The sequence below is a fragment of the Symsagittifera roscoffensis genome, chromosome 3 (genome assembly GCF_963678635.1).
Source record: "Symsagittifera roscoffensis chromosome 3, txSymRosc1.1, whole genome shotgun sequence".
Taxonomy (NCBI): domain Eukaryota; kingdom Metazoa; phylum Xenacoelomorpha; order Acoela; family Convolutidae; genus Symsagittifera; species Symsagittifera roscoffensis.
The window spans coordinates 35,508,964-35,521,833 of NC_087064.1; the positions used below are offsets into that span (position 1 = coordinate 35,508,964).

Consider the following 12,870-nt stretch of genomic DNA (forward strand, 5'->3'; position numbering starts at 1 on the left):
AGTTCAGATAGTTTATAGTTTCATTTTCAGAACAACCAGAACCAAAAGATCTGATCCTATTTCAATTAAATTAGTAGCACACACTTAAACTTGAAAAACACAATGCCCGCAAGCTCGCATGTGTAAATACTTCAAGATATTCCCACGTCTGTGCTCACTCAAGAGAAAATTCTGTCTAAAGGCATCTTCACCCCAAGAAAATGACCATAATCATGCTGAAGGACATCTCGCTGTGCCAGGATTGAATAGCACAGTGTTTTGGAGAAATGGAAAAGTATATCCCACAAAGGGAGAAAGTTTGAATTGATGCTAAACAGACTGCAATAGAATGGAAAAATGGAACCATATCATAATTCACTGTCTGCACACTTACCCACGGCGCTTTTGCCCGACATCAGACCTGTTACAAAGTTCAACATGATCATCACACATAATTCTTAGTAATATATTGGGAATCCTTGGTTAAATATCCGGCAGATTAACTTCAATTTGAAGAGTCTCTTTGATACCAATGAGCTCATGAAGCTCAATCAATTTGAGTTATATGTTATAGATTCTCAAATTTAGATCAGCTTCACACTGTTAGTTTTTCACGATTAAAAACCCAATTTGATATAGAATTGTAAAACCCAGCTGGTCATCAATAATATCCACAATTTGAAACTAGAAAAAGAAATAGCGAATCGTGCTTTGATGACATTAATAAACTGCTAAATAATTTTCCGGAAAATTTATGACTGTCATTTTTATTAGTTTTCTATTTTCCCTTTGTGAGAAAGCTGAATTAATACATACTTCTCTTTTCAAATTGAGAACACTCAAAAATTATCTATTTCTAAACGGGGAGAGCGTTCTCTCCGCTGACTTTCAAATTTGATAGCGATATTAATTTGAGTTCACATCTTAATCTAATCAGATATTTTAGTAAGCAATGAGAATAAATCTGAACTTGTCAATACTTCTTGGAAGAAATCAACATCACAATTATTAGGAGAGTTTTGGCTGTCCAAAAAGGAGGAATCGACAAACTAAGTAGCTATGACAGATCAGAAGATACTGGAACATTAACAGATTTGACGACCGCACACTTACGCTCGACGCTTCTGCCCCAAATCGTACCTGTTAGAAAGTGCATGATCATCATTGCATAATTATGCATTTAATAAAAATACACTAAAAAATGAAGTAATTCAAACATACGTTTTTTAAACATTAACACTCTCCATGCTTCTTCAAATTACAGCCTAATTCTTTTTGGTAATCACAGCCTTCTTTGCAAATAATATCCCACAAATTTAAAACCACTAATGGCGGAAAAAACGCGACACGAAAGCAGTAGCATAAATCAATCATTCTCCATGAAATTATTTTTCACAATTCGCTCCTATTGGTTTTTTATAAATATGTGGGAAGCTTTTTGAAGCGTGAAATTTCATTGCTTGAATCATTAATTCTTTCAATAACACTAATTGATATTTGAAGCAAGAAAATATTATAATATTCTGTGTTTTTATCGATATCATACAATTAACACAAAATCTAAGCTGCACTTCACAGAAAAAGCAAAAATAAGTTGAATTAGAAAGCAAATTTTTGCTTTCTATCAAAAACTATTTTGCTTTCTATTAAAACAAAAATTTCCCACTGAATTCAAACCGCCAACCTATAGACTCAGAGTCTTATATCAAGACAATTGTGCCATATGATCTTGCGGCCTTCCAAACGCCAGTCAAAATGAAGCAGAAATAGCTAATGTATGTACTTAACACATGATAAGTGCGCAGATACTGAAGTGCCCATTTCGATAATTTATGCCCAAAAATTTGAAGTCATTGTGAACTAAAAATAAATTCCATTTCTAATTTTGACCCTTCTGTGAACAAAGTGAAAAAGTCCAGTACCCGGTTCCAATACACTTGGTATAGCAAGTGTAATTACGTAAATCTAATTCAAAAATTAAAACCCACGAATGAAACTAATTTCCAGTTTTCTGCCATTCACAATTTTGTTTACTTCCATCTAGCCAATAAATTTAAATTGAACTTCAGAAAATCAAAGGTCAAACCGTTTAAATATTTTTTTCCGTAACTTTCTCCTTAAAATGGAAAGAAAAATCAGACAACCAAAATAAATGAGGCTCATTGGGTTTTAAGTTCCAAACTGCATCACAGATAATTTTAAGGGAAAACAACAGCTCTTTCAAAGTGATTAGTGAACGTCACCAGTCCTTGATTTTGAATATTTTATAGGAAGCTTCCAACATTTTATACGCAGAAATATAAACAACAGACTGTTGTACAAATATCAATAATTTTTAAAAGATTAGTTAGCGTTACCGCGTCTATTTAAAAATATTTCAAAGGTAGCTACTTGAATCGTCTGATGTTTGTTGCTTTTGACTCCTGCTCTTGCCCCTTGTCTGCCGCCGGGTTCTTCTCATTCACATGTGAACCTCGGTTGGGATCCAGCATCGCTCCTCTCCTCTTCATCTTCACACTGCTGTTATGCGACAAGTTAGTCGTCTCCGAAGATAGATCACCTGACTTCTCAGAGTGGTGCTTCAGATTCTTGGAACTCCTGCGAGTGTCCGAAAGCACCGGACTTTTCAATGAAGCAGGGTCGGCAGCTGAAACAATTAAAACTGCTTCAAACATTTTTTTACTACGAATTTTTGATTTATCTCGGATTATGTTGAGCCACAGGTTCAGATCGCTCCAAATTTTCAGATATCTTTTTGAAAACTATTCTTTATTTTCCGATATTATGGAAGTTATTTTTGGTCAATATAAACATTTTACTCGACAAGCACCAATCATTAGTAAGTATCGCATTTCAATTCTCGCCATGCAATGAATAAAACGTGTTTATGCATTAATTCGAAGTGAAATTATTTCAAGTTCAACCATAACGGAACTAAAGGTTAGTTTTCGTAACAGTGAATCAGTGCTTAGTGAGTTATGTCAAAAACACGTGAATTCACGACTCTTCGTACCCGAAAGCCCAGCTTTTTTATCACACTGACACCCAATGGAACTAGGGTCACTAGTATCGGATGCTTTGAAATTATCGTCAAAGAGCATTTCAAATGACTGTTCCGTGGTCGCAGGTTCCCTTTTCGGTGGAACCGATTTCGAGTTCCTAATAGGCGAATTGGCGCTTCGCTTCGGTTTCAGAAAACTAGAAAGATTTTTCGACTTCTTTTTCTGCAGATTCACACTTGCTGTACTTTGAGGTAGCATCGATCTTGAATTTCTAGTCACGCTGGTATTACCAGATCGTGTGAAACTACTTTCTATTTTTGACGTCGACTTGTTTCTTGCTCGTTCTACAGCCGGCTTCGGTCCTTTAGAAGTTGGCGATATCTTTGATGCAACTGACAGTGCTAATCGAGATAATCTCGGTGACGGTGACCCGAAACTATTCGGCGGTGACTTCGGGATGAGTTTCGGTGAAACGGGAGTCGACTGACTCGCCGATGCGTTCCGCGACCTTAGCAATTTCGGCGATGCCTCACTGTTCTGTTTGGAGAACGTCGACGATTTGCTGAGTTTGGACGACACTGGAGTTAGTTTCGCTGCAACATGTTGTGGCACTGGAACTGGTATACTCAGTGTTTTATAAGAGAATGAATAGCTAACAGATGGCTGATTCAAATCAGGTGAGCCAAAAGATGCCATGTCTGGGTCACCTTTTGAAATCGGCATGAAGTACTGGGTCGAGGCTAAATTGATGAAAATTCTCTTTGCTTTATCTATGTAAATGCAAGTCGAATAGAAAAAAAAACAAGAAAGAGTTTTTTAAACAGCCAACAGAAACATAGCCAATGAACAGCCAACAGAAAGTTGGGAAAGAGTCAGTGAACAAGGAACTGAAACATAACTGATTGATATTAATCTTTTGGAAAAAATACATAATGTTAAAGCTATTTGAGTTCGAAAACATTTCGCATCTATCTTACTAACACATTATTGGGATCAATTAGAGTGCCTCAACTCGATTTGAAATTTTTTTCTGAGCTGGATTAATTCGCAGCATTTGCTACGATCTTCCGATAAATTTTAAAATCCACCCGTTTTTATTGTCCCAAAAAGCAGCCAGCAGATGGCTACAAAACTGTACACAGAGGCGAAGCTGTAACTTCGCAAACACATGCAAAAAATAGCTTTAAAAGGGGTCAATAAGTGATAAAGGTTGAACTTGAAAAAAATCTGCTAAGTTCCGGAAACAAAACCCCAACCTGGAGAATAAGACTTACACAGCAGGTGCGCCATAAGCGTTCAATATCTTCAAAAACTAGCCACCAATAAACCAGATACGAAGACAAAAAAAGATATAATGTTATTGCTACTAAATAACCACTAAATAGACGAGAACTTTTTTTGCGACTTGGAGAAAATGTGGATACAGTATTATAACACTACACACCGCTTGTAAAATAACCCAAGCGAACCGGAAAAATTGATTGAACTTTCGAACTTCACCTTAAAGTTGAACTTTCGAAGTATATCAGGCTAAAGCTTCTGAATTTTAAGAATTGTTTATGACGGATACTTTGTCCTATTTAGAAAAAACTAGCCACCAATATTCCGCTGGATATTCTGAAATCCAATTTCATTTTTAAACAGGAACTCATTCACGTTTTTCATGGCCTTTTCACTTTTGCTGTTCGATAATGGAGTTTGCCTTCCTTTTAAAAAAGGAAATGAGCTGAATTTTTTAAGAAATCAATTTTTTAATGTGGTTACTGCGAATCGCAGAGAAGCTATCAGTAGGCCTTAACAGTCCTGTCGAAGGACAGTCCATTTAAATTTTCTCCCACGCCAGACTGTTATTGTGTTGAGCTAGCTCTTATTTTTGCGACTCAAGGTCGTTTTTTTTGTGTCTAGAACTTTCATATGGTACCACTATTGCAGCAGAAATCGGTCAGGCTGTGGTAAACCTGACACTATAGGTCAAGTGAGAGCTCGTCCTCACACAGTAGCATTGCCATGGCATGGGATCGAATACACAATCCGATGATTTCAAAGTTAACGCCTTGCAATAATGCTAATTGCCTCCTAATCAAACCGCGAAAAAACATCAACCTAAATTAGTGTCTTCACTTTGCTCATTGAAACTTCAGCTGATATATATCGTAACATTGAAGATGATTTTTTCACACAACGATCAGTAAAATGAGGCATATGATCACCCAAAAGAAACTTTGATGGTTTTAATAATTTTCACCGGGGGATTCTTAAGCTCAGCGGTATTTAAAAATAAAGCTTTCAAAAGCGATGAGACACGTAAAGGAACACAAAACTGTAACTAAAAACTGCACGCTACCTCGCATGCTGCTGGTTGATTTCAGTTTGCTGCCTGAAGATTCAGTTCCATCAAGTGACATATGCAATGCCTGTGGCCGACTCATGCTCTGGGATGAAATCAGTTTATTGTTGCCGGGAGTGAGATGCGTCCTGGCGAACTTCTTAGGTGCCACCCGGTCACCTGATGCCACATCAGAAGGATGACTCGGGTTCACACTATGATGGTCATCGGTTGCCACGGTAGTTTCGACACTCTCCGATTGTGTAACAAGCGAGAAATCTTTCCCGGTTTCGTCTGAATTAACGTAAAACAGTTAGAGTTCGTCCATGTTGTTTGTATGCTTTAGATTGATACTATTGTAAATAGCGTACCTTGACGTAATTCTTCCAATGTTTTCTTTGAGTTCAGTAACTAAAACGATAATTATGATTTTATTTTGCTCTCAGGTGACTAAGATGAAAATCATGGAATTGGTTTACATCATTCAGAGAGATGAACTGAAATAACAGAAAACTGAAGCTGAAATTTTAAAATTAAAAAGAGTTCAGATATAACTAACTCGGTCACACTGATTCTTTTTGATATTATTGCGTCTTTTAGTGCTCTAAAATTGAACATATGGTCGAAACTTCAAACTTAAAATAAATCTCCTTTTGAATAGGCTGCTTATATATCTACAGTTTTAGAGATGACACGGATATACATTTTTGATGAATCTGGGGAGATCTAATGAATGTTTTGTTTTGTTGTATTAGGTACAGACCGGAGTCGGTTTCATCAAATGACGCAAACGGTGCACCAGTTTCATTTTGGGAGGATTCTTCGCAGATTTTCCCTGACAAAAACGCCATGAATTAAAAGTGTTACAATTTCAACTGTAATTTTTGTTTTGTAATTTTTGTTTGGGGCCCTTTAAATCTTAGAGATTTGAATAAATCAATATTTATATAAATTTGATCCTTCGTGCAACATCTATATCAATGCTGCAACAAAACTTAAAAACTAAAAATAAAGCAGTCAACATTAAGAGATAACGCTTTAAAAAGACAGAAGGGCAGAAAACCGCTGAAATTGGAGTCAAAGAGAGCGATTACTGACGTCATTTCTCACGTAATGAGTCAAAATGATCACAAAAAATCGTAAGCCAAAAAGTTTCCATTAAAAAGGTCTTCCATTAATTCAGTTCAGGACCCACGTTTAAGCACAGAGATGAAGCGGAGCTTCACATCCCTTGCAATACATCACAATCATACCCACTGCAAGCTAGCCGACAGAACAATTGCCAGAGCCGAACTTGCATTGATAATATACAAAGCGGTAATTAAGTCGACATTACTTGGGTTGTCGAAAATATGGTTGTCGAAAATACGTTTAAGCACAGAGATGAAGCGGAGCTTCACATCCCTTGCAATACATCACAATCATACCCACTGCAAGCTAGCCGACAGAACAATTGCCAGAGCCGAACTTGCATTGATAATATACAAAGCGGTAATTAAGTCGACATTACTTGGGTTGTCGAAAATATGGTTGTCGAAAATACGTTTAAGCACAGAGATGAAGCGGAGCTTCACATCCCTTGCAATACATCACAATCATACCCACTGCAAGCTAGCCGACAGAACAATTGCCAGAGCCGAACTTGCATTGATAATATACAAAGCGGTAATTAAGTCGACATTACTTGGGTTGTCGAAAATATGGTTGTCGAAAATACGTTTAAGCACAGAGATGAAGCGGAGCTTCACATCCCTTGCAATACATCACAATCATACCCACTGCAAGCTAGCCGACAGAACAATTGCCAGAGCCGAACTTGCATTGATAATATACAAAGCGGTAATTAAGTCGACATTACTTGGGTTGTCGAAAATAAATGAAGTCAAAAAACGTTGAACTACAAAACATCAAGTTTCTAAGTCATACCCGAAGCACACATATTTCAACGCAGCCTTTATGAATTTGTCTTTCAACGTAGAATATCATAAGACTAATTGAAACGTAGCAAACAGAAATTTGGATATATGTTGATGAACAAGGAAGCAGAACACTGACATATTTTTTTTTATTTTCCAAGGTTACAAGAACAAACTTTCCCCTTTTTCAGGAATCTGTCATGGTTGAAAATTTTTTGATAACCACCCAATTTGAAAAAAAACTGGATCAAACGGTTTGTTTTTTCGCCGATTAATCGTAGGATTAAAATCAACTCTTCAAAGTAAAAAACATTCACGCTTTTTCGCGCCAATTTCCCTTATAGTATTCGATCAAAAAAAATTAGACAAAAAGAGAAATTGCTTCGTTCTTTTACACTTCATCACGGTTTCCCAAAAAAACAAAGCCAACTGACAGTGGAAACAGAGTAATGAGTGCGAGGAAACTGAAAAAAAAACGGACTTGTTTTTTTTCAAAAACCTTCAACTTTTGAATTTCAAAGAAAAAAATAGATGGCCTTAAAGCTCTTTGAATTTTTAGAACAATTTAGGATGGACACTTTTTTGTTAAAATTAACCAAATTTGAAAAAACAAGATCAATAACTACCATTAGAACTCCTATAAATAGCTTTGGGAATGCTAGACAGAAGCCAAGTTTTTAACAAATATCCTTTCTGTGGAACTAAGCAGACAGACAATAATCTAAATCAGCCAACACTTTCTATGTGGAAGAAAACTCCCGGGAACGAAAACTTCTATGTGGAACCGACCTCCCGGGCTTTGTCGCCTCAAGCATAGGGATTTTAGCGATTTGGAATAAAGCTGAACCATCGAGCTACGGGAACTAAGCCGACAAAAACAAACAGACGGACGAATCACAAGCCTTTGCCGTCCCAAGCAGTTATTTTACCTCTACGACAGATGCGCCAGATGGTTGATCGGATTTGAATTTATATCAACCAAGCGGTAACAAAGCCGAAAAAAACTGAGCAGAAAACCTCCATACCGAAAAGAAATTCAAAAAAAAGTTCAAACACTTATTTTTAAAAAAATGTTAAGTCCCTTTCCCCTCAGAGCACGCACGCGCGAAAAAAGCCAAACACAAATTTAAATTCGGCCGGATTTTTGATACGCTAAAAACAAATGCAGTGAAAATTGTTTGCCGCTAAAACAAACGTTTCTTAGATGTGGCAACTAGGACAAAAAATATATAGACAAATAGTAGACCGAAATTTTTAAAACCAGAATATTTACCACTTCAAAAAATCTGGTTCTAGTCAGATTCGAACCCAGGACCTTTGCCATCCAGGCGCGTATTCGTTACCACCAGGCTAAGTGTGCAAGAGACGCTACCAAACTAGAATTCATTATGAACCAAGGTACCGCCAGGAGTCCAACGAGTCCTGTGGACGAAATTGTTAATGGGAAAACAGTCTAGTACCCGATTGCAGTACCCTGGCTCATCGCAAGGGTAAAAACTAGCCAAGAATGATGCAGCTATAGATGCTAATAAATTGCCAATGCTATGTAGCAGAAATGCCACCAAGTTAAAATATACTAGGGCTAAGTGCGGCGTTTAACATCCGACAACTAGTTTAGGAATTTCACGTCCCTCCCTCTGAGCCACGGATGCTTGTTGAATAATGGCAAACACTCGCCACCAATAAATCAAAGAACAGCTGCTATGAAATTTCCAACGCTACAGATCGTTATTATAGCAGAAGTGCCACCAAATAAGTGAACACTTTAATTGCTACTTAGGTTGGCAAGAAGTTGCATCGTACTATCACACCAAGCTACGCTAGTGTAATAAATTGATTTCAGACTTTAGGTGATCTCTCCCCAGCCTATATTTAGCCCGCATGTAAATTCAGCCCGCTATTAACCAATTCCCAACTTTACAGTGCTGATTCAAATTTTGGTAAAGTATTCTTATGTAAATTGTTGGTGACGCTCACAATTTTGTCAACTTTATCGTTTGACAAAAACAACTAAATTCTATTTTGCAAACAAAGATCCATAACATTTGGCCGTTTCGCTATCACAATGGAAGGTTCCTCAATGACAAAATTAATATTGTCAAAGCAAGCTTGTAGAGAAAAAGTTCAGGAAAGATAATTTGATAATTTTTTTTCAATATAGTGCAATAATCCCATTTCGATATACGCGCGGATCTATTTGAATCAACACAATCGTTTTTGCAATCAATCAATCAAGACCCAAGGAATACTTCTACAACTCCGCGACCCAAACCAAGCAATCAGGGTTCAGCAATTATATTTCATATTTAATCTATCTTGCTTCCTTACCATTGCCAGTTCCAATTTAGTTTGGTGGACTTCTCGTGACAAATCATGCTGCCATTCTAGCAGCTGGCGAAATCAAGTACCGAAATTTTACTTATTTTCTTATTCGAATATATCAACAAAAAAACAGCAGTCATTTCATATGGGCATCAGGATTAAATCAGCCGATGTTTATTTGACCATAACACCCCTCAGTCTAAAAACTACATCAATAATTTTGCACAAACAATCAAACAAATTTCACGCTTCCAAGTTCCAAGTTTCCTCCATCCCCCCATCCTCCCTCTAGTCAATCATTAAACATCCAACCTATTCCGTCTGCATCCTTCATTAATCCAGTGATGGCTTAGTTGGTTAACGATCGTTCAAACATTTAGTCTGAGAGAGATAGAAAATACACTAGCTGATCTCTAATGGTGTTAACTGTGGCAGGATAGGCTATTTACCTGATGATTAGTCATGCGGTTGAAATGCTGGTTTGTCAGACTATTTCTTCTGTTTCGTCTCAACTCCACTGGTGCAGCTCTGAAATAGTAATAATAAAAAGTAAAATATCATTCAATTTTATCAAGTTCAATCACTGCATAATCCTAGACCATCTAAAAAAGAAAGCCAGTATCCTTTCGGAATTTTGCATGTCATCTCTCAGCATTATATTTATATTGATCAAAAGCGTCGCGTTTTTTTTACTTCAATTGTTTCGTCTAATCCATGATGACTCAGTGATGTGTTGTATCAACCATTGTATTGGTTCCATTTAAAACAGCAACTAAAAATACTTGATTTTTTTTGCATTTCACCAACAAAAACCAGATACTCAAGTATTTGAACAAACACGAATACTTGGAAACTACATGTTTTTTTACTTTTTATTTTAATTTTTCGAGCTAGTTGTATGAGGATTTAGATCAAATTTACATGACTATTGAATTCAAACACATTTTTTTTTAAATTGACCATATGACCAATTAAATCTGAAACATAAATGCGCGTTTGAACTAACAACAGAGTAAAAACGTTTCTGCAGAATGACAACCAAACAAAGAAGAGAGACAAAGCCCACCACGTGCGACTCTTTTTGCTAATATCCAATTAAGAACAAGTGCTCTTATGTTTCAATCACAATTCATACCAGCAATTAAATATCAAAAATTTCTATATAGTAAAACTCTTTTTTCGTGTTAAATTGGTTCACATAGGAGCAGCTTATTTTTAAATTAAACGTAAATGTTTTCAAGAAAACACCTAAACTAATCACAGTGATCACTTGATATAATCACTTATTTTTTCGGTGATAAAACGTCATTTAATAACTATTAAAACTTATTTCTCCCTAATTTAACAATCATGGGTAGGATCAGTTAGTGGGACAACAGATAATTTACCCTTTTGCAAACGAATCGATCAAAAAAGGGCAAAAAAATCTGACAGCAAATAACTTCAGTTTTTCTTTATAGAGATAGGTTGACACCATCTCTCAATGATTGGAAGAGCCAGCACACGAACTTTTAATTCCTTCGACCTTCTTTTCGATTGAGAAAAAAATATATATTTCGGCACTGGCGTGCGCAGAAACTTTTCTGGCGGGGGGGGGGGGGGACGGCGGTTTTTTTGAAAATTTTGCGGATCCTTTTTAGGTTGACCACTCTGATTTTCGGAGCTCACCGAAATTACTCTAAGGGCCCTATTTTGTCAAAAAAAATTTCCTCGCCGCAAGGCAAAATTTAAAAAGAAACAGGCCAAAGAAACAGGCCAAAAATTTAAAAAGAAACTTTTTGGAAACATACAATTCAGGCTTCACGTCTTCCACGTTATCATCCTCCTCTGCATCGCCATCATTGATGCTATCCTGGTCCGCATCTCCTCCTGCTTCCATATTTTCATCTTCCTCATCAGTTGCTGCTTCAGCATCTAACTCAGTTGATGATCTAGCGGCAACCACTGTGCGACGGCTGGCACCTGATTTGTCCAGATTCGATCGACTAGTGCTACTTTTGACCTTGAAGCGACGGCCGGGCGGTCCTTCACTCTCGCTTATCGAGTCTAAAACGACAAAATTATTGATGAATATGTTCCACTTTAGCCGTAAAAAGTACCTGTATCTTCTTTCTAGGCTTTTTGAAAATAGTGAACCTCTTTTACACTCAACATTTACTATTCAAATCAGAAATCTAAACCGGAAAAATTGCGTATGGCGGGAAAAAAACTTCGCGTTTTAATTTTTCAACCATCATTAACCGAGTGATGCCACTTATGGCTGCTTATTCTTGATAGAGTCAAAATGTGACACAGAAGCGAAGCTGAGCTTCGGACAACTTGCGATACAAATATCAAACGGAAAAACCAACCGGAAAAAAAATTTAAAAAAAACTTCAAAAGCCCAAAATATCCGAAACAAAAATGCCTGCATCATTAACAAGAGATTTCGAATTGTTCGAAAGAAACCGAATTTTCACAAAAAAAATTATTTCTGCGGAACCAAGCCGACAAAAATAAGCAGGCTTTGTCTTCTCCAGCATAGCGGTTAAAGCATCCTGCAAGAAATCTGAACGTTCAAAAAATTTGGGCTACCGGACCTAAGCCAACAAAAATTAACAGAAGGACGATAGCCCGAAAAAGTACAAAAACTCTAGTTTGAACGAAAAAGAAAACGGTCTCAAACAGTTGTTAACTCTATGCCAGATGCGCTTAATGGTTGATTGAGTTTGAAATTAAAATTATTACGCGGTAACAAAGCCGAAATTACCTGGAAACCTTGCATAGCGAAAAATTCAAAAAAAAATTCTAAGCGTATTAAAAACCTTAAGCAGACAAAAACTACGCGCAGACAAATACTTTTTTCGACCCTCAAACGACGCATTAAGAGTTCCATACAAATTAAATCAAAATTTATTAAAGATAAAACAGACAAAACAAAGCCAACTGACAGTTGGAAAAGAGTAATGAACGCAAGTAAACAGAAAAAAAAGACTTGGTTGAATAAATCTCAACTTTCGTAATTCAAAGAAAAAAAAGATACCCTTTAAGCTCTTCGAAAATGGAAAAGTAAAGTTTTTATTCCGCTGGACATCTAAAATTAAATTTCATTTTCGAAACTAGAAATCGTTCACGTTTTTTGCACCATTTCCACGTTCATATTTGGAGAGTGCTATTTACCTAACTTTCAGTAAAAGAATTTCAATTGAACTCAAACAGTGCATATATACCTAAGTGCATTCATAAATGCATTAATATGTATGAATGCACATCTGTAGTTATTAGAGCATTTTAAGACTCCTGAAAAAAATCACCAAGACCTATAAAAGAGTCTCCACTACGTTCA

General features: G+C 36.6%; 1 protein-coding gene across 1 annotated transcript in view; it reads right to left on the reverse strand.

Moving 5' to 3' along the window:
- Positions 1-12,870, reverse strand: part of LOC134842175 (WD repeat-containing protein 62-like) — a 323,070-nt gene that overhangs the window by 9,480 nt on the left and 300,720 nt on the right. The window contains exons 20-28 of the mRNA XM_063858391.1: positions 11,336-11,591; positions 9,995-10,073; positions 6,071-6,142; positions 5,679-5,718; positions 5,326-5,601; positions 2,993-3,721; positions 2,371-2,626; positions 1,093-1,119; positions 374-400 (exon numbers count right to left, since the gene is read on the reverse strand). Of these exons, the coding sequence (XP_063714461.1) occupies positions 374-400; positions 1,093-1,119; positions 2,371-2,626; positions 2,993-3,721; positions 5,326-5,601; positions 5,679-5,718; positions 6,071-6,142; positions 9,995-10,073; positions 11,336-11,591 (1,762 nt within the window). The remainder of the gene's footprint in view (positions 1-373; positions 401-1,092; positions 1,120-2,370; positions 2,627-2,992; positions 3,722-5,325; positions 5,602-5,678; positions 5,719-6,070; positions 6,143-9,994; positions 10,074-11,335; positions 11,592-12,870) is intronic.